This window comes from Schistocerca gregaria, chromosome 3, assembly GCF_023897955.1.
Source record: "Schistocerca gregaria isolate iqSchGreg1 chromosome 3, iqSchGreg1.2, whole genome shotgun sequence".
Classification (NCBI taxonomy): domain Eukaryota; kingdom Metazoa; phylum Arthropoda; class Insecta; order Orthoptera; family Acrididae; genus Schistocerca; species Schistocerca gregaria.
Window position 1 is genome coordinate 155461383 of NC_064922.1, and position 23269 is coordinate 155484651.

Genomic DNA, 23269 nt, shown 5'->3' on the forward strand with positions numbered 1-23269 from the left:
GTCTAGTAAGGTCATCCGAAGACCAGTATCAGCTGCAAAGCGATTTAGAAAAGATTGCTGTATGGTGTGTCAGGTGGCAGTTGACGCTAAATAACGAAAAGTGTGAGATGATCCACATGAGTTCCAAAAGAAATCCGTTGGAATTCGATTACTCGATAAATAGTACAATTCTCAAGGCTGTCAATTCAACTAAGTACCTGGGTGTTAAAATTACGAACAACTTCAGTTGGAAGGACCACATAGATAATATTGTCGGGAAGGCGAGCCAAAGGTTGCGTTTCATTGGCAGGACACTTAGAAGATGCAACAAGTCCACTAAAGAGACAGCTTACACTACACTCGTTCGTCCTCTGTTAGAATATTGCTGCGCGGTGTGGGATCCTTACCAGGTGGGATTGACGGAGGACATCGAGAGGGTACAAAGAAGGGCAGCTCGTTTTGTATTATCGCGTTATAGGGGAGAGAGTGTGGCAGATATGATACACGAGTTGGGATGGAAGTCATTACAGCATAGACGTTTTTCGTCGCGGCGAGACCTTTTTACGAAATTTCAGTCACCAACTTTCTCTTCCGAATGCGAAAATATTTTGTTGAGCCCAACCTACATAGGTAGGAATGATCATCAAAATAAAATAAGAGAAATCAGAGCTCGAACAGAAAGGTTTAGGTGTTCGTTTTTCCCGCTCGCTGTTCGGGAGTGGAATAGTAGAGAGATAGTATGATTGTGGTTCGATGAACCCTCTGCCAAGCACTTAAATGTGAATTGCAGAGTAGTCATGTAGATGTAGATGTAGATGTAGAACCATGACTATTAAATTTTCCTCTCCTTTCACTACCTGAATAATTTCTTTTATCTCATCATACATTTCATCAATTTCTTCATAATCTGCAGAGCTAGTTGGCATATAAACTTGTACTACTGTAGTAAGCGTGGGCTTCGTGTCTGTCTTGGCTACAATAGTGCGTTCACTTTGCTGTTTGTAGTAGCTTACCCGCACTCCTATTTTTTTATTCATTATTAAACCTACTCATGCATTATTCATATTTGATTTTGTATTTATAACCCTGTATTCACGTGAACAAAAGTCTTGTTCCCCCTGCCACCGCACTTTACTAATTCCCACTATATCTAACTTTAACCTATTCATTTCCCTTTTTAAATTTTCTTACCTACCTGCCTGATTAAGGGATCTGATATTCCACGCTCTGATCCGTAGAACGCCAGTTTTCTTTCTCCTGATAACGACGTCCTCTTGAGTAGTCCCTGCTCGGAGATCCGAATAGGGGACTATTTTACCTCCGGAATATTTTACCAAAGAGGACGCCATCATCATTTAATCATACTGTAAAACTGCATGCCGGTGGGAAAAATTACGGCTGTAGTTTCCCCTTGCTTTCAGCCGTTCGCAGTAGCAGCACAGCAAAGCCGTTTTGGTTAGTGTTACAAGGCCAGGTCAATCAATCATCCAGATTGTCGCCCTTGCAACTACTGAAAAGGTTGCTGCCCCTCTTCAGGAACCACACGTTTGTCTGGCGTCTCAACAGATACCCCTCCGTTGTGGTTGCACCTACGGTACGGCTATCTGTATCGTTGAGGCACGTAAGCCTCCCCGGCAACGGCAAGGTCCATTGTTCATGGGGGGGGGGGGGGGGCACTCTTTACCGCTAAGAAATTCGTCTCGTTAATTGGTCATTTTGCACCATCCCAGTGTTTTCTGTCCCTCGGCACGGAGGCGAGGCAGGTTGGATTTCGTTATGGGTCACTGAGTCAGTCGTAGAAGTGTCGATGAGTTGCTGCGAGGTGAGTCTGATCTCCCACCTTCTTGCAGTCTTAGATGGTGATTTTCAATGTAAGTTAATTCAGATTTGTCGAGATTTCTTCTGCAGTTTTGAAGTCATCTGTTATAAGCATTATCAGTTACTCGCGAACGTTAAATTTGATGTCAAATCTACCTTGTTCTTCATCTGAGCAGGATTTAGTTAATGCATTATGATGCCGACTGACTTTCGTCTTTCTTTCCGCTGCGAGTCAGTCACAAGTTAGTTTTGGCGATTAGGCTTTTGCTGGGAAAAGGTGAATACCATCGTAGATTATCCTGTGAATGTTTGAGTCTTTGCGAGTGAGCACATGAGGGTTCGTGTTGCGTCCCTGAGCCAACCTACATTGCTGAATAATGGTGACAATACAGTTTACTATTAGGGAACTACAGTGTAAGGATTTCATACATCTTCCATGCTTAATTAAGTTCAAGACTAAGCTCTACTTTGTGAATGAATTCGCTTTAAGCATCAATATATTTCATTAAACGTTTTTCCAGTGTGCATACAAGCACATCTTCCCTCCTCCAGTGACAACTAACCAAAACTAACGAATAAGAGAATGTTACTAGGAAGCTTTTAGTAACGTTCAGACTCTGATCGGTCGGTGTGAAGTTTTTTTTCCTAGAACCTAGGGCTAAATTCAGTTAATATTCTTGGGACTTCAGACGGTATTCGTTGGAAGCTAGAGGATGATAGGTACTGTTTTCTTCAAAAGGAAGCTCGTACCACCGTAGAACAACTGATCAGTATTTAAATGTTTGCTAAGCCAAACAGTGTTTCTCTTTTGGTACGTAAGTGCATACATAACCCGTGAACATGAAAGATGTAACTCCTGCTATCACTTATTACGCTGTGCTCAAGTAAGAGATGAATGTGAGGACCTCACATTTGGGACATTCCTTAAAAGAACAGCCATAGGCATTATGTGTTCCCATGGTCGGTTGCAGCGATGGTTGAACTGAATTCATCAGGGAAACATCGACTCCATTAAATTGTCAAAATGTACTAATAATTTGCTGTGTCGATTATATACTGATTTAGCTCCGCAGTTGTCACAGCATGACATGTGGATGCACAGTGACGCGTAAATGCAATCGAAAGTATAATTCGGTCGTCTGACGATCATTATAATTTACTGAAACTGACCATGTTGGTTATGTATAGGCGAAGCAGAGTGAAAAAAAAAGAAAAAGAATCTTGAGACATAATGTTTACTGATTGTCCCGTATGTGTCCTTAAATCCAATAATACATATCTTTTGAAGAATACTTCATCGTATATTTGTCACTCAACAATTTGGGTACCTACCATACACGAATTTCACTGTATTGAAATGCCTCTGAAACTTCGCTTCCCTCATTTCTCATCATTCGCCTTTGAATTTTCTTGATCATAATGTCTCGATTCTGCGCACACATGAATATAGGCCTATTTTAATTTTATAAAAATAATAATAATAATAAGTATAATAATAATAATAAGTAGTAGTAGCAGTATTTTTGGTGATGGTGATCCTGGCGGTGGTGGTGGCTGTAGCATCGTTATTATAATTAGATCTTAGCCCCTACTGAGATTCCAAATAGTCTTACGCAGATCATCGTTCTGATTCTGTTATTGCTGCTAGTATTATTATTTTTAACATCGTAAACACTATCACAATTTAATCAAATTGTGATTCCAGAAAGTGTATGTATGTTAAAACACTGATCCGTTGTAAGAGAGGGTCTAAGCTCCTAATCTGATAAGGATAAATAAATCTATTCTTCTATTCACAAAAAATGAAACCATAAATGTATGCAATTTAAATTTCACTATTTGGCTTTTTCTACAATCACAAATCTCAAAATTAATGCCTTTTTTGGTGAAGAAAATGCCTCATGTTGGCCATATTCATTTTCTGCAACTTCTCTAATATTACTAGGCATATAATGGTATGGTTGAATATAAGTCGGGTTTTATTATAATTAGTCTTCAGACATCTGTAATTGAAATGTGTGGTTCATACGGTAGAAAAAAATAATAAATGTTTTATGAAAATCAGAGCAAATGCCTTTTTGCATTTGACAGTTTTGGATAGTTTCCGGGGAACCGAAAAGGATAGTCACATCGTACCCACTAAACACTAGAGTTTCAAAGTATTTTCACTTCCTTCGTCTTTTATTTCGTCACATGAAACATCTTTGATATATAGATTACTATACAATAATAATTTACAGATCACATAACTATAAATATATATATTTTACAAGGTACAAATGTCTGCAATTATCGTTGTGGTTGGTAACCGACATAGATTTTAAAAATAATACCACAGATACATGCAGTAAAAAAGACCATATCGCTGCAGGACTGATGGAAACTTAAAACACACTGGCCTGGCCGGCGGTGAAATATTTCACAAACTATTAGTCGTGCCGCATTTCGGGTGCCAACAGCATTGACAGGGTCGCAGTTGACATACGATTGCTCGTAAGTTGGTGGCAAATGGACATCCGTCTCGCTATTAGTTCGCGAAGAATTCCACAACTTCCTACCGAAGAGGGCCCCATTTAGGTAACCCTTCATCTTTCTTTTCCTTCCATCGAGTGCAGTCTCCAGTTTCGATGACGGGGACGCTGGACAGACAGAGTGAGATGCACAGGGAGACAGAAGGAAGAGACACGTACGATTCACAGAGGTGTGTGATATGTGGCGGCGGTGCTGGGGCTGTGAGGGTTGGGGGAGAGGGGGCGAGGAGGGGTGGACTGTGTGGGGGCGGAGGGCGAGGATCATAGCAGGCGCTCCAGCTCCTCGCTGGACACGGTGTCGTCAGACGTCTCGTCCGCAGAGCTGGAGCTGGAGCAGGAGGGCTCCATGGGGCTGTGGTTGGTCCAGTGCTGGAACTGCTGCCGGTGGTGGTGCAGCGCCTCCAGCGAGGGGAAGAGGCTGTCGCACGAGGAGCACCTGAAACACAGCACACCGAGACGGGCGGTCAGGTTGTTCAGCTCCGCATCCAGTCTACAAGGCCGCTGCAAGCGGGATATGAGGCTGGAAAGCGCACAGTTAAAATATTGTGAAGCTTCACGATAAAGGATGACAGCCAAAACATTTCAAGGATAAAAATTTAAAATTTATTAAAATTCTTGACCAAGCTTCCGATATATTTAAATATACCTTCATCAGAAGTAAAAGATCCTGAACAGGGAGACACTTTCATTAGAAAAACCTTAGCATCGCAAATGACAAACACTAAAGCTTAAGTAACAGTGAAATTACCAGAGTAATACAGGCACAAAATCTTTTAGTTACATACTAAATGGAGATTAATAAAACAATTATGCCAAAGGCGTCGTCAATAATTAGGACATCTTGTCCATTTTTGTGCCTGTATTACTGTGGTAATTTCACTGTTACTTAAGCTTTAGTGTTTGTCATTTGCGATGCTAAGGTTTTTCTGATGAAAATGTCTTCCTGTTCAGTATTTTTTACTTCTGATGAAGGTATATTTATATATACCGAAACCTTGGTCAAGAATTTTAAAAATTTTTAATCCCTCAAATGTTTTGGCTGTCATTCTTTATCGTGAAGAATTTCAACAGTTGCTGTTTCAGCCATGTTTAAAATCTTGGAATATTGTGAAGGCTGCTTAAAATGAAGGGGACAAGAATTCGCTCTTATGTAAGCGGTAGGGGAGTGCGGGCGAACAACATTCGTCCGTGTTCCGTTCGCATTCGCTACTACTCGCTCGTCTTTCGCCAGTGGACGGACTTTTAGCGATCCATCAAAGGAAGTTCGTGTCCTCTCCGCTACGGCGCTAGCACAATAGAGAGCAAACCTCTGCTATTTTGTGTGCAACAGCTTTTGTTGTTGATACGAGATGAGTGAGTGGTGGAGTGGTGTGAAGAGATTGTAACATTGGTGATAAAGGAATGAGATAAAAGTTTGATGCATAAAAGAGCAAAAGTTGCGAAATTCTGTTCTTTTTATTTAAGCGATGACGGGTTTCAGGAATCAGAAATTATTCCCAAATGACCCAAACAGAAAAAAATGTCTCTGTCTGGATGATTTGAGAGTTGGTTCTGATATCGGAATCCGGTCATCAGTTAAATAAAAAAAAACTGAATTTCGCAACTTTGGCTGTTTCCTCCATCAATCTGCTTAACGCAAGTTGCTGTGCTGTTATCATGTGTAAATCCAAACAATAAATTTGGAAATTTGTGGTAAGCATCTATGGGACCAAACTGCTGAGGTCATCGGTCCCTAGACTTATACACTACTTAATCTAACGTGAACTATGTTACGCTAAGGACAACACACACACACACACACACACAACCATGCCCGAGGGAGGACTCGAACCTCCGACAGGGGAACCCGCGCGAACCGTGCAAAACGCCTGAGACCGAAACAATAAATACAGTGGTCAAAATAAATATTACGCTTTGCTTTCTTGTCAATACTGGACGTAACAGGAAAGAAAACTGATTCTTTCTGTAAGGTACATTCATAACAAAAAAATTAAGAATATATACACATTTTTACTTGATAAACACAAACAAAACAAAAAACACAAACAAAACAAAACAACAATAAAAAACCATACATAAGATTCGACTCCCAACACTACAGCTTCTTCTCTCTGTCATCCTGCAAACCACATTGTTTATGAAGCACTTGTCCTTCTCCTAAATCTAGGCACTGTTCCATGCGATTTAGAGGTACTCATGACAAGATAACCAGACGAGCCCGTGGGATTTGTCCCATTCGTGCACAGCCTGAAATGTCTCTGGTGGCATAAGACGATTGCAAGCCGCATGTTTTACAATTGTCCTTACATTATCAATACAACTAAGATCTGAATATGTATTCCATTCCATTCGAATGATTCTAAGCTCCAGTAAGAAGATCTTCGCAACATTGATGGAGTGCTTATTGTCGTTCGTCACAGTGAATCCTACTCCATTTATGTTCACCAGACAGAACCACAATGCGTGCAAGGATGACGTCCCGATACTTCACGCTCCCATGTATTCTGTATTGGCACAAGGGCTGTCCTGTGGCAATACATGTCTGCACCCAAAAACATGAGTGAACTGCCTTGATGAAGGCGGCTGCCTACGATAAATTTAGGGTGTAAACATTGCCATCGTTGCTTAAAGATATGAATATCAGTATGTTCAGCGTGGGGACTATTACGATCTCAACAGAAAAGAGCGTTGTGTCCCACTGTTCCCTGGTCCACAAAGAGTTTTTTTGTGTCCATATGACATGGACCACCCTCCAAACCCGATGTAGAGAGGAATCCGTGACAGGTCTTCTGCGACGTAACCCCTGCTCATGAAACCTATTTCGTACCGTTTGTGTTGATACTTGCACTCCAGTGGCTGTTTGGAAGCACCGAAGCAGAATTGCAGCATTTTGTTAAGTGCTTGGGATTACTGTTGTACGCAGATATCGATGCTGCACGCAAGTTGGTTTTATTCAGCGGCCACTTCTGAGACGACCCTGAACTGATCCTGTAACTACACTCCTGGAAATTGAAATAAGAACACCGTGAATTCATTGTCCCAGGAAGGGGAAACTTTATTGACACATTCCTGGGGTCAGATACATCACATGATCACACTTCCAGAACCACAAGCACATAGACACAGGCAACAGAGCATGCACAATGTCGGCACTAGTACAGTGTATATCCACCTTTCGCAGCAATGCAGGGTGCTATTCTCCCATGGAGACGCTCGTAGAGATGCTGGATGTAGTCCTGTGGAACGGCTTGCCATGCCATTTCCACCTGGCGCCTGAGTTGGACCAGCGTTCGTGCTGGACGTGCAGACCGCGTGAGACGACGCTTCATCCAGTCCCAAACATGCTCAATGGGGGACAGATCCGGAGATCTTTCTGGCCAGGGTAGTTGACTTACACCTTCTAGAGCACGTTGGGTGGCACGGGATACATGCGGACGTGCATTGTCCTGTTGGAACAGCAAGTTCCCTTGCCGGTCTAGAAATTGGTAGAACGATGGGTTCGATGACGGTTTGGATGTAGCGTGCACTATTCAGTGTCCCCTCGACGATCACCAGAGTTGTACGGCCAGTGTAGGAGATCGCTCCCCACACCATGATGCCGGGGGTTGGCCGTTTGTGCCTCGGTCGTATGCAGTCCTGATTGTGGCGCTCACCTGCACGGCGCCAAACACGCATACGACCATCATTGGCACCAAGGCAGAAGCGACTCTCATCGCTGAAGACGACACGTCCCCATTCGTCCCTCCATTCACGCCTGTCGCGACACCACTGGAGGCGGGCTGCACGATGTTGGGGCGTGAGCGGAAGACGGCCTAACGGTGTGCGGGACCGTAGCCCAGCTTCATGGAGACGGTTGCGAATGGTCCTCGCCGATACCCCAGCAGCAACAGTGTCCCTAATTTGCTGGGAAGTGGCGGTGCGGTCCTCTACGGAACTGCGTAGGATCCTACGGTCTTGGCGTGCATCCGTGCGTCGCTGCGGTCCGGTCCCAGGTCGACGGGCACGTGCACCTTCCGCCGACCACTGGCGACAACATCGAAGTACTGTGGAGACCTCACGCCCCACGTGTTGAGCAATTCGGCGGTACGTCCACCCGGCCTCCCGCATGCCCACCATACGCCCCCGCTCAAAGTCCGTCAACTGCACATACGGTTCACGTCCACGCTGTCGCGGCATGCTACCAGTGTTAAAGACTGCGATGGAGCTCCGTATGCCACGGCAAACTGGCTGACACTGACGGGGCGGTGCACAAATGCTGCGCAGCTAGCGCCATTCGACGGCCAACACCGCGGTTCCTGGTGTGTCCACTGTGCGGTGCGTGTGATCATAGCTTGTACAGCCCTCTCGCAGTGTCCGGAGCATGTATGGTGGGTCTGACACACCGGTGTCAATGTGTCTTTTTTCCATTTCCAGGAGTGTAGATATCATAACGTATTTCCGTATCGTAATCTTCAGTGTTAAAATTTCGGCAAAATGGAATATTTATTTTGGCTACTTTATCATTCGTGGTTGTGGGCTTCAAGAGATCAACAGCTCTAATATCGAAATAAAAGAAATATGATTGGCAGAAATTTACCGAAGCACTCAGAGGTCAAACAGGCGATGTGACAAAGACAATAAATTCACTGCATGCTTCCTTCCGACCGGAGCCTAGTGAATCAGCACAACCTTTGCATTTATTTCCATTAAAAAGGAAGAACGCTATAAAGTTCCTTCAGATTAAACAAGGCGACGTATTGTAATGATTGAAATCAGAAACATGTGGAAGATCTGATTACTGACGTCGCGTACGTACATGGAACCTGTAATTACAAGCCAGATGATCATTGTAATTTTAGAGATTACTGATTTAATTACCTAATAAATAACAATAGTTTTCTTGTGATCATGCTGTCTACATTCTAACCTGTCTACCTTATAGCGGGTTTTAGAAAGTGGACTAGGTGACACACTGTATGTTTATTTTACATTTCATTAATCATCCTTTATTGATACTACGAGGGTTGGAACTTAAATAATGGCAACTATTTATTCACAACCGATGAAAAAGAGTTACATGTTTGCACCTGTTACTTTCCTTCAAAGTAGTCCCAAGCGTTGCGTGGAATCCGGTTCCAGCCATGTGGAAGGCGTAGTATACCATTAGCAAAGCCTGTTCTGATGATGGTGCGAATCTCTGGAACAGTTCTGAAGCGAATGCCACGAAGTGGTTCCTTCTTCTTCGGAATCAAATCAAAGTCACAAGAACTTAAATCCGGAGAGTATGGTGGATGGTACAGTACTTCCCAGTCCCGTCGACCTAACAGAGCAGCCACAGCTTGCGCTGTATGCGCCCGCGGATTGCCGTGCGAAATGATGGCTGGGTTGCGTAGAAAGTGTCGCCGCTTCTTTCGCAAAGCGGAGGTCCCGAGTTCGAATCTCTGTCCAGCACACAGTTTTAATCTGCCAGGACGTTGATTGTGGAAATGCCTGAAAAACGTGTGATTAACATCACTTTTGCGATATTGAAGTTGCGTCACTAAGCCATTGTACTTGATTTCCTTCACTGTCAATTTTAGTACTCTTAAACTTTTCCTTCTGCATAGCACCAAAATACAAATAGTGCTTCTGGTCCATTTCAATGACTTCATACAGTCTTTGTTTTGTAGCAGTTTGAACAACAGTATACCACCCCGAAGGATCATAAATATTAACATTTTTTGCAGCCCTCTCTATATGGGCATGGACTGAATCACAGTCCATTAAAGAGTGGCCAGCCTCAAAGAAGCACTGCTGTATCACCGGGATGTTCGATTTTTGGTCAGCATGAAGGAACATGGTACTCATGTTGACATTTCGGTTCTGTCCACCACAAGTGTCGGAGAACAAAACAACTGGACGGCCACCTGCCATCTTCTGGAGTTCTTGAAATACACATGATGCTACCTCAAACGAGCCGCGTTTAGCCACACCTTCAGGCCACATGTAATTTCTAGCTTTCCTGGTAACAGTATTGTATACTGTGAGGTTGTATACCGCCAGTTTTCTTTTGTAAACAATGGCCTTAGCTGCTATGTGTGAACAGTATCTCACAGCTTTTAGGTCAAACTCCAGTAAATTACATTCTCCTGCTTTGCCCCCTTTCTCTTTAGGTTTTCTGAGTGTTGGTCTTTCTCTGCCTCTTGATTTTCTTCAAAGAGATTTTGGAAGCGATAGCAGTGGTCACATCTTTTCTTGGTACATGAAAGCCTAAGTTAAACTCTGTATTGAATATTTCTCTGTAAAGCCAATATTTTTCAACAGTAACCTGTTCGTCTTCGCAACGTTTCTTATATAGTTCGTGCATTATTTGTATATTCAAATCTCGTGATAAGAACTGTCGCACAGTGCTCTACTTCTACATCTACATACATACTCCGCAATCCACGATACTGTGCGTGGCGGAGGGTACCTCGTACCACAACTAGCATCTTCTCATATTTTGATGTTTGTTCTGTGCCCCGGTGAAGTTTCGATTCGTTCTGGCAGATGGCAGAGCCGTAGTACAGTGTCAAAATGGTGTCTACATAGGACTCACGTTACAAGCGGGGTGCTGTTATTGAATAATTGTGTGCAGAAAAAGAAACCGTGGTGAGCATCCATAAACGTTTGTGTGCAGTGTATGGCGATGCTGCAGTTGATAGCAGTACAGTTGGGCGATAGGTGAAGAAAGTTGCAGCCTCAGGAAATGCAGAAACAGAGATCCATGATCAGCCACGCTCGTTACGTCCTGTCACAGACATGCTGAATAGTGCGGATGCCATTATTCGCACCGACCGTCACATCACAACCCTATATTGGCTCTACAGTTGTCGGCCAGCGTTGGAAGTGCCTCTGCAATGATCGAGACTCTCGGATATTCAAAGAGATGTTTACTATGGGTTCCATGAATCCTCACAACGGTCCACAAGATTAAAAGAAAGGCCATTTTATCTGATTTGGCCGGTCGGTTCGAGGCGTCATGTCACGGACTGCGCGGCCCCTCGCACCGAAGATTCGAGTCCTCCGTCGGGCATGGGTGTGTGTGTGTTGTTCTTAGCATAAGTAGTGTGTAAGTCTAGGGACCAAAGACTTAAGCAGTTTGATCCCTTGGGGATTCACACACATTTGAACATGTGGGTTATTGTTGGAGCGTTTTATGACCGACGGAGAGGTCTTCCTGTCTCTGAATGTTATGAGGGACGAAAGCTGGGTCCACCACTTTGCGCCAGAAGCAAAAAGGGCAGTCCATGGAGTGGCATCATCCACATTCACCACGAAAGAAGAAATTCAAGACAACCCCGTCTGCCGGAAAAGTCCTGGTGACCGTCTTCTGGGATTGTGATGGCGTCATTCTCGTGAATGTGATGCCAAGAGGGTCAACCATCAATTCAGAGGCATACGTGAAGACTCTGAATAAACTCAAGAATCGTTTCCGACGAGTTAGATCGGACAATAATCCAGCAGAAATCTTGGTCCAACACGATAATGCACGCCCACACACAATCCTGAGAACCCGGGAACACATCGCCAAATTGGGTTGGACATCATTGCCTCATCGACCCTATAGTCCATACCTGGCACCTTCGGACTTCCATCTCTTTGGGCCGCTTAAAAATTCTCTAGGGGGAAGATGACGTGAGTGTCAGTCATGTAGTGTAAACATGGCTACGGCTGCAGGACAAGAGCTTTTACCAGCAGGGGATAGATGCTCTTCCACGTACGGCCATATTGATGGAGACTACGTAGAACAAAAGGACATGGACGAGACATGTTGATGTATATTGCCACCAAATTCTGACTCTTAAGAATAAATATGTTTTGACAAAAAAATGTTGGGCATTACTTATTGAACGATCCTGCAACCCATTAACAGCTCCAGGTTGCCCATCTAACAGCTCCCAAGGGAAACAAAAATTTGGCTTTCGGTATTTCGTGTAATTACTGACCAAATTTGAAAATTTAAAATGCTGTCATAATATACTCATTGCGAGGTATAATCTTACGTCAAACACAATAAGATTATCATTACAGTTAGAAACAGAGTGTTTGTCTTCAGACAGATTGTGTGAAATTACGCAGACCGTCTTCATTCACTGTTTCAGAATAGGATATCCCTCAAGCTTTATACATAATTTCTGACGTTTTCGACATTTTTTCTCGCTAATACCCCTCACAAAATAGTAAAAGAAAAGTTTATCGCTTAGCAAATTTCGGCTGGTCATGAAGTAAAATTTCATTAACAGCCAAGATATTTTACTTTTTTTTTTAAGAAAAAAGAGCTCTATTCAGATTTTGCAGACAGTATACGCATATATAGTCCACCTCCGTAACTGAGTGCTCAGGACGTATGACTGCCATGCAGAGGAGCCGGATTCAGCCTTGTGTTGATCATTAAGGATATAATGGACTGTGTAGTAGCGGTTCCAGGATACAAAAACTGACAACGACTGGGAGTACATTATGCTGGCTCCACGATCCTCCATTGATACCGTTGGATGAGGATGATACGGCCGTCGTTCGGTACCGATGGGCCAACTAGGGCCTGCAGACGGTGTTTACGTTATATATGTACGAGGGTGAATCAAATGAAAACCTTAAATATTGTTTTAAATGTTATTTATTGTGCAGAAGTTTTTCAACACAATCTCCCCCCCGCTCAATGCAAGTACTCCAGCCCTTACAGAGTGCATAAATTCCTTTAGAAAAATTCTTTGGTAGTCCTCACAAACACTCATGCACCGCGTGGCGTACCTCTTCATCGGAACGGAACTTTTTTCTCCCATTGCGTCTTTGAGTGGTCCAAATACACTCCTGGAAATGGAAAAAAGAACACATTGACACCGATGTGTCAGACCCACCATACTTGCTCCGGACACTGCGAGAGGGCTGTACAAGCAATGATCACACGCACGGCACAGCGGACACACCAGGAACCGCGGTGTTGGCCGTCGAATGGCGCTAGCTGCGCAGCATTTGTGCACCGCCGCCGTCAGTGTCAGCCAGTTTGCCGTGGCATACGGAGCTCCACCGCAGTCTTTAGCACCGGTAGCATGCCGCGACAGCGTGGACGTGAACCGTATGTGCAGTTGTCGGACTTTGAGCGAGGGCGTATAGTGGGCATGCGGGAGGCCGGGTGGACATACCGCCGAATTGCTCAACACGTGGGGCGTGAGGTCTCCACAGTACATCGATGTTGTCGCCAGTGGTCGGCGGAAGGTGCACGTGCCCGTCGACCTGGGACCGGACCGCAGCGACGCATGGATGCACGCCAAGACCGTAGGATCCTACGCAGTGCCGTAGGGGACCGCACCGCCACTTCCCAGCAAATTAGGGACACTGTTGCTCCTGGGGTATCGGCGAGGACCATTCGCAACCGTCTCCATGAAGCTGGGCTACGGTCCCGCACACCGTTAGGCCGTCTTCCGCTCACGCCCCAACATCGTGCAGCCCGCCTCCAGTGGTGTCGCGACAGGCGTGAATGGAGGGACGAATGGAGACGTGTCGTCTTCAGCGATGAAAGTCGCTTCTGCCTTGGTGCCAATGATGGTCGTATGCGTGTTTGGCGCCGTGCAGGTGAGCGCCACAATCAGGACTGCATACGACCGACGCACACAGGGCCAACACACGGCAACATGGTGTGGGGAGCGATCTCCTACACTAGCCGTACAACTCTGGTGATCGTCGAGGGGACACTGAATAGTGCACGGTACATCCAAACCGTCATCGAACCCATCGTTCTACCATTCCTAGACCGGCAAGGGAACTTGCTGTTCCAACAGGACAATGCTCGTCCGCATGTATCCCGTGCCACCCAACGTGCTCTAGAAGGTGTAAGTCAACTACCCTGGCCAGCAAGATCTCCGGATCTGTCCCCCATTGAGCATGTTTGGGACTGGATGAAGCGTCGTCTCACGCGGTCTGCACGTCCAGCACGAACGCTGGTCCAACTGAGGCGCCAGGTGGAAATGGCATGGCAAGCCGTTCCACAGGAGTACATCCAGCATCTCTACGATCGTCTCCATGGGAGAATAGCAGCCTCCATTGCTGCGAAAGGTGGATATACACTGTACTAGTGCCGACATTGTGCATGCTCTGTTGCCTGTGTCTATGTGCCTGTGGTCCTGTAAGTGTGATCATGTGATGTATCTGACCCCAGGAATGTGTCAATAAAGTTTCCCCTTCCTGGGACAATGAAATCACGGTGTTCTTATTTCAATTTCCAGGAGTGTATACGGAAATCACTTGGGGTATGGTATGGTGGATGAGGAAGACACTCAAAATGCAGGTCTGTGATTGTTGCAACTGTTGTACGGGCAGTGAGGGGCCTTGCATTGTCATGTTCCAAAGGACACCTGCTGACTGCAACCCACGTCGCTTTGATTTGATTGCAGGCCGCAGATGATCTTTTTTAGATCTGTGTATGATCCACTGGTGACAGTGGTCCCTCTAGGCAAGTAATGCTCCAAAACGACGCCTTTTTCGTCCCAAAAGTGTGTCAGCATAATCTTCCCTGCTGATGGTTCTGTTCGAAACTTCTTTGGTTTTAGTGATGATGAATGGCGCCAGTCCTTGCTCGTTCTGTGTGTTTCCGGTTGGTGGAAGTGAACCCAGGTTTCGTCCCCAGTAACGATTCTTGTAAGGAAACCATCACCTTCTCGTTCAAAGCGCCGAAGGAGTTCTTCACAAGTATCAACACGTCGTTCTCTCATTTTAGGAGTCAGCTGCCGAGGCACCCATCTTGCAGACACTTTGTGAAACTGTAGCACATCATGAACAATGTAGTGTGCTGACCCAGGAATAATCTGTGAACATGCTGCGATGTCATTCAGTGTCACTTGTCGGTTTTCCTTCACTATGGAATCAGCTGCTGCAGTGTTCTGTGGAGTCACGACTCGTTATGTCCGACATGGACGAGGAGCATCTTCCACTGCAGTCACACCATTTACGAACTTCCTACTCCATTCGTAGACTTTCTGCTGTGTCAAACATGCATCATCGTACTGAACCTTCATTCGTCTATCAATTTCAATAGGTTTCACACCTTCACTACGCAAAAACCGAATAACAGAACGCTGTCCTTCCCTGGTGCAAGTCGCAAGTTGGGCGAGCATCTTTATACTGATACTGGGGCGGTATGTGTGAATCTGCACTATAATGCCACCTACAGGCCATTCTGCACGCTGTTTGTAGCACGTTTACCAACTTACAGGATAACGGCGCGAAATTTCGATTTGTTATTACAAATGTAAGGTTTACATTTGACTCACCCTCGTACAAGTAAACGTATCTACAAAATTATACCACTGTACGATGCATAACTGAGGAGATATGGAGTCACAAATATTGATTTGGTTTTGACTTTATAATAGTGAGTAGCTAAATATTCCGAATTTAATCAAATAAACGAGATAAGGACTTCGTGTGTTGAACCATAGAGCTTTTACGTGCTTGACTTTAAATATTTACCAAATTAACTCATTCGTAAAGTAACCGGCCGTCTGAAACTGTGTTATACATTTGAGTTCTCTGCTTTAAGGGTTCGAGGGTGGGAGCAGAGGTTGGGGAGGGGTGGGAACACTCGTAAGAGGGATCAAGATGCGTACAGAGGTGTACAGACAGTCGTTTTCCTCTCGCTCATTACGCGAATGGAATACGATAGCAAATCAACAATACTGGTACAGTGTACCCTCCGCTTTTCGCTGGATAGTGGCTTGGAGTGTAGCTATGTGGACATAGAAGCAAACCCATATCGGTTCTCAGCTCTAGCTGTTATACAGTTATGTGAAATACAATCGGACGCGTTCGACCAGATCGCGCAGCATTTCGGTGGTAACAAGGAACAGCCAAAAATGTTCAAATGTGTGTGACATCTTATGGGACTTAACTGATAAGATCATCAGTCCCGAATCATACACACTACTTCACCTAAATTATTCCAAGGACAAACACACGCACACACCCATACCCGAGGGAGGGCTCGAACCTCCGCCGGGATCAGCCGCACAGTCTGTGACTGCAGCGCCTAAGACCGCCCGGCTAATCCCGCGCGGCCAGCCAAAAATGTCAGCTGTCACAGCGTACTGCCTGTCCAAGTCACAACACATGAAGTGTGACGGCACCAAGGCCAACGCACCCTGCCAGTGTATCCTAAAGAAATCGCTGGACATCTAGCTAGATTACAGTCTGAACGTCATGCTTACCAAAGCGTGGGTACGAGTTTTTAATGTGCCCAAAAGTCAAAGCCGGCCATTTACGGTATCCACTTGCTCTGCGCCACCTGGAGACCTGAGTAAAATACTTTCTCCACTGCAGCAGTGTTTTCAACTCAGCAGCAGCACGGCGTCTGAGCCCAGGGCCAGCGCCTGCAACGCGCTGGTGTATGAGACAGCATCCACAGTAAGGCGATCACGTGTGTATTAACATTGCAGCATCTGGACGAAGCCACCAGATCGAATGACCGAGCATTTGATGGGAAATTACAGGATTGCAGAGTGTTTGAGGTTCCCGTGAGGCCCAGCGCCTCCGCCGAGATGCGGTGTATGACTTGGGTCCAGCTGCTCGCATCTGGTAAAATGCACTGGCAGGTGCCGAGGCGTGGTTATCAGTCACTGCTGGGCGACCTGGTTGAGGAAGCCTTGAAAAATTTTACAGTCAAGATTTTCACGACCGGGTGTCTAAGTTGCTTGTTAATCTTCCGGGGTATACGGTCTTGGTTCTTGACAGTTTTTCGCCCCTTAAGTTTCGTCCGGAGCTGCGCTGCATATCTTCAGAGGTGCTCCGGATACCTCTCAGTCGTGGTTACTCATAGATCGGACGCTGGAGAGCGACATAAGTGCCGTGAAAAGGGGGCGTGCTAAAAGTTTACGTAAGATTAACGGAAATAATTCCTGTCATAGATAAAATTTAGCTTCTTATGTCGCTCTCCGATGTCCGACCCATCAGTCGGTTAGACTCAGCGCAAACAGGAGCATAGGTCTGGACAAAATGTAAGTAAAATATTTCATGAATCACAACGATAGTATCCAGACGAATCACCAGCAGCATTGAAAAATTGCCAACAAATTAACGTGGGCTGCATACGATACGGTACACGACCTCACAATGTACGACGGTAATCACAAAAGTGAGGTCTCCTATTTTTGTAATAAATACATAGACCTTTTTATTTCTACAATGGTTTACATCAGTTTATAGCTTGAACATTTAGATATTTTTCGACATAAACACTATTTCTGTCGGTGCATTTTTGTAGACGTTGTTTCAGTTTTTGTATGCTCATGTCATACCAACTCGCCGCCATGCTGTTCAGAAAGCTATGAACCTCTTATTTCACCTCGTCGTCGGAGCTGAATCGCTTTCCGGCCAAATGTTCTTTTAACCTAGGGAACAGGTGATAGTCACTGGTCTCCAAGTCAGTACTATAGGATGGGTAAGTGATTCTGTTCCACTCAAATTGTTGCAGGAGAGCAACGGTTTGCCGAGCGATGTGTGGACGAGCGTTGTCATGGAGAATGTTTACGCCATTGCTCAACATCCCTCTTCTACGGTTCTGAATTGCCCCTTTGAGTTTTTTCAGAGTCTCACATTACCTGTCTGTGTTAATTGTGGTCCCAGCGATTCAGCTCTTCGTAATTCTCTCACAGAACTTGTTGGATAGGAGTTAATAATATATATGTGTCCGAAAGAACGGACATCATACACATATGGTTATGGCGACCACAAGCCAAGGATCATTTCTGTGCGGATCCACACATACGCACGAACTCATGCGGAAATAGGTCTTGCCACGAGCATTGAGACTGAAGGGCAGGGAGCAGGACTTTCGTAGTGTGTGGGGTAAGTTGAGAATGTGAGACTGCTGGGTGGGGAGTTGCGTGCTAGGGCCAAGACCGTCCTGCCGAGCTAATTCCTGTGTCCTCGGTACTTATGGGTTAGAGTGCCTGCCTAGTAAGCAGGAGATCCCGAGTTCGAATCCCACTCGGGCACAAATTTTCAACTCTCCCCGTTGATTTCTATCTACGTCCCGTATACAACTGATGTTTGTAATCCATTGAAATTTCATTAATAAAATAGCAACTTCAGTTTGCAAAACAAAGAAGAAACATTAGCGTTAAATACCGTATCGACGACGAGTTCACAGGAGTAGAGCACAAATTCAAATTAGGGAGCCATGGGAAGGTAAATATGGCCATTTGTCTCATCCGATTTAGGTTCAAAAATGGCTCTGAGCACTATAGGACTTAACATCTGAGGTCATCAGTCCTCTAGACTCAGAGCTACGTAAATCTAACTAACCTAACGACATCACACACATCCATGCCCGACGCAGGATTCGAACCTGCGACCGTAGCAGCTGCGTGGTTCCGGACTGAAGCGCCTAGAACCGCTCGGCCACAGCGGCTGGCACCGATTTAGGGAGACCATGGAAAATTAATCTGGATGGTGAAGTGGGCATGTGATGCTCGAATTTATGCCGACGCAATGAGTGTTCCGAGAGGTTTCGGGCTTGCAGCCGTATGACATCGATATATAGCCTCCATATTTGGGATGACCACCGTTCAGTCATCTTCAGGTGAGTTTACACAGCGGTGGTTCGCAACTCAGTTTTCCCGAACACCGGACTAGTGTCCCAACACTGTGTTGCATCGCTCGGCCAAGTTCAGTATTAATATTTCTTGCGACTCTTTTTACATTGAGTAATTATTACTTACATGCTGATCGCGGTGACAGGTATTAACAGTCGAATAATCTTGCCGAGTGTTGAAAGTTGTTGGCACTGATGAGAAGAGGGAACGAGACTGCAGGCTCATAACAGTCCGAGGAATCAATTTTCTAAATAACTGCGGCGAGAATCATTTGGCCTCAAGAACGGAACCTTGCCTTGACAGCTGGTACGACGAGCCTGGGCTCTAGCAGGTTCTTCGCTGTGTGATTAGTTCAACATACGTCTTGCGAAGAAAATTGATCTTAAGGGTAAGTATGCAACTGGGAGGCTAATCCAGATCGCTATAAAATTACACTGAGTTATATGAATAGCCTCTGTTGTTAAATACTGCCACAACAAACCTTTCACAAACAATAGTTTCAAAATAAATCAGTTACTAGGCCTACCATAATTCTCGTAATTTCTGTAATACTGCACACACATTCTATTATTCACTGTAAATCTAAGGTAAGTAAGTTGGCTGTCTGCCTTTATACGACGTGTGTCCTATCATATCTTAATCTGTGACTTGTTGTTAGTGGCTGTATTCCAGTTTTAATACTGAACGACATGCGTTAGCTGTTTTTGTTTCCACTTTTAAGCAAATATTTACATTTCGCAAGTCAGTATTTGCTTACTAGTTATAACTTATAAAATTAGAGACCAATATCATGTGTTGTGAAACAGTTTATTTCATGATCAGTTTCGACAGTAACTAGCTGTCATTCTCAGATGTCCTAGAAATCAAAAAAAGTTTTGCATCACCGAGAGTTCGGAACCTGTACAGAAAACTGGAATACAGATCAGCATAAACATCATTGCCGCCCTTTTTATTGCTCATGGAAAAGGAAATTTGTGGTAAGGACTTATGGGACCAAACTGCTAAAGTCATCGGTGGATAAGCTTAAGTGCTACTTAATCTAACTTATGCTAAGGACGACACACACGCCCATGCCCGCGGGAGGACTCGAACCTCCGACTGGGGAAGCCGTGCGGACCGTGACAAGACGCCCAAGACCGCGCGGCTACCCAGCATTACTTGTTGTACCACCATACAGCGAGGTCTTCAGAGGTTGTGGTCCAGATTGCTGTACACGCCAGTGCCTCTAATACCCAGTAGCAAATCCTCTTGCACTGATGCATGCCTGTATTCGTCGTGGCATACTATTCACAAGTTCATCAAGGCACTGCTGGTCCAGACTGTCCCACTCCTCAACGGCGATTCGGCGTAAATTCCTCATAGCGGTTGCTGGGTGACGTCGTCCATAAACAGCCCTTTTCAAATCATCCCAGACATGTTCGGTAGGGTTCATGTCTGGAGAATATGCTAGGCACTCTTGTCGAGCGATGTCATTATCGTGAAGGAAGTCATTCACAAGTCGGAGGATGGCATTCACGTAGCGTACAGCCGTTACGGCGCCTTCCATGACTACCAGAGGCACCGGCCGTTGTGGCCGAGTGGTTCTAGGTGCTTCAGTCCGGAACCGCGCGACTGCTACGGTCGTAGGTTCGAATCCTGCCTCGGACATGGATATGTGTCATGTCCTTAGGTTAGTTAGGTTTAAGTAGTTTTGTTCTAGGAACTGATGACCTCAGATGTTATGTGCAAGTGCTCAGTGTCATTTGAACCATTTCAAACACCAGCGGCGTACGTCGGCCCCACATAACGCAGCCCCAAAATAGCAGGTAACCTCCACCTTGCTGCACTCGCTGGACAGTGTGTCTAAGGCACTCAGCCTCCAAACACGTCTCCGACGTTTGTCTGGTTGAAGGCATATGCGACATTCATCGGTGAAGCGAACGTGATGCCAATCCTGAGCGGGCCATTCGGCATGATGTTGGGCCCATCTGTACCACGCTGCATGGTGTCGTGGATGCATAGATGGACCTCGCCAAGGCCATCAGGAGTGAAGTTGCGCACAGTTTGAGTCGTAACACGATGTCCTGTGGCTGCACGAAAAGCATTATTCAACATCTTGGCGTTGCTGTCAGGGTTCCTCCGAGTCATAATCCGTAGGTAGCGGTCATTCACTGCAGTAGTAGCCGCTTGGCGGCCTGAGCGAGGCAAGTCATCGACAGTTCCTGTCTCTCTATATCTCCTCCATGTCCGAAGATTACTTGGCTTCACTCCTAGACGCCTGGACACTTCCCTTGTTGAGAGCCTGGCACAAAGTAACAATGCAGACGCGATCGAACCGCGCTATTGACGGTCTATGCATGGCTGAACTACAGACAACACGAGCCGTGTACCTCCTTCCTGCTGGAATGACTGGAACGAATCGGCTGTCGGACCCCCTCCATCTAATAGGCGCTGCTCATGCATTGTTGTTTACATCTTTGGGCGTCTTTAGTGGCATCTCTGAAAAGTCAGAGTGACTGTGTCTATGATACAGTATCCACAGTCAACGTCTAAATTCTCATCTACGCGCAGAGGACATGCTCCAATCACAATAATACAGCTTCACACTAGTTTGCCACTTACGTAGAACTTGCTAAATAAAACATCCATAACACCAATAAGGTGTACAGGAGTACATCAGTAAAGGTTATGCGTCTACGCTCACAGCGCCCTGTCCAAAACGCAGACTCCAGCGCCACCGTTATCTACAGCCTCCCAACGCCATTAGCCAGAAGAAACATTTTAAAACGATGAGGCGAGTCTGTAGGTGGCGCTGTATGGTATAGTGTTCACTGGTATCGATATTTCTAGGCCATTACAGCTTTTGTTAATGACTATGAAGAGTCTTCGGTGTAGTTGTCGGGTTAGTCTTGTGAACGTCACTTGCCACACATGTGTGAAGGGAAAAAAATCCTATGACGAACTCACATTTTCATTTTATGAAGCCATCTTCCCTCTAATGTAGTCCAAATGGTTATGATCATACTGTATTTCACCGCTGCTATTTAGGCAGTTTATCATCGGAATGATCCCCATTGCATTGGGAGCGATACCTTCCTGCAATACAGAGCCATATGGTCGTGTGTAATGTAGTCCGGTTAACACCGTTCACGCTATTATTGGATTTCGTATTAGCTCATTCTCTCGCGAAGCATTTATACGATGTAAGCTCTAACCACCCAGTTCCGCACAATATAGCGCAGCTGGCAACGTTATTGCACATCCTTCGGACATATTTGTCATCATGGAATCCGCGATATCGAATTCATACGAATAGATAAACCTTCATCTACGAAAGTGTGACACAAAAAACGAAGGACTTTTTCACAATTGGCGCGTCACTGGTATGACAACAGCTGATGCTTGTGTTTCATAGCTACTATTGCACACTTGAGAGTCGATAAAGTCTCTTTCAGGATACATCAGCACCTCCCCTAAGAGCTACAAGGTGTACTATCTGATCAACAATGAAACTTTCAGGGAGATTAAAACTGTTTGACGGATCGAGACTCTTACTCGGGATCTTTGCCTTTCGCGGGCAAGTGCTCTACCAACTGATCTACCCAAGCATGACTCACGACCCTTCCTCACAGCTTGAATTCCGCCAGTACCTCGTCTCCTACCTTTCAAACTTCACAGAAGCTCTTCTGCGAACCTTGCAGAACTAGCACTCCTGGGCGAAAGGATATTGCGCAGACATGGCTTAGCCACAGACTGGGGGATGTTTCCATATGAGAGAGTGATCAAAAATATTCGGACAGCTAATAGCTGACACAGACTGGGGGATGTTTCCATATGAGAGAGTGATCAAAAATATTCGGACAGCTAATAGCTGACACTAACATGGAGTGTACACTGCCTTCGCTTTTATGACTGCCGGAACTCTGCAAAGGGCACTTTCAACGAAATGCTCGAAACTCTGTGGAGGAGTGTCAGCCTATTCTTCGTGAACAGCAAAAAACCTGAGCAGGTAAAGATGTTAATAGTGCTGGTCTGGAGAGAAGACAAAGTTTTTAAGGTATTACAGTGGGTTCAAGCCGGGACTCCAGGCAAGCCAGTCCAAGCAGGAACGTTACTGTCCATACACCATTGCTTCGAAGATGTTGCTTTATGGCAGGGTGCATTACCATGTTCGGACACACCACCGTCTTCCTCTACCGTTCGGTGTACACAATGCTGTAAAATGTTTTACTATACTTCCGCACTTCGTTTTTAATCAAGCGGAATATGTGGACAACTCTTAACCACGAAGAATTCACCCATACCGTAACTCTCCCCCCCTCCCCTTCGCCCTCTGCACTTCACCCTTCGCAGTTAACATGATGGCAGGTCACGTTC

The 23269-nt window shown here is 45.4% G+C and overlaps 1 protein-coding gene across 1 annotated transcript in view; it reads right to left on the reverse strand.

Moving 5' to 3' along the window:
• Positions 1-3852: 3852 nt before the first annotated feature.
• LOC126354400 (uncharacterized) overlaps positions 3853-23269 on the reverse strand; it is an 863292-nt gene continuing 843875 nt past the window's right edge. Inside the window, exon 4 of the mRNA XM_050004010.1 lies at positions 3853-4764. Coding sequence (XP_049859967.1) covers positions 4590-4764 — 175 coding nt within the window. The 3' untranslated portion in view covers positions 3853-4589. The remainder of the gene's footprint in view (positions 4765-23269) is intronic.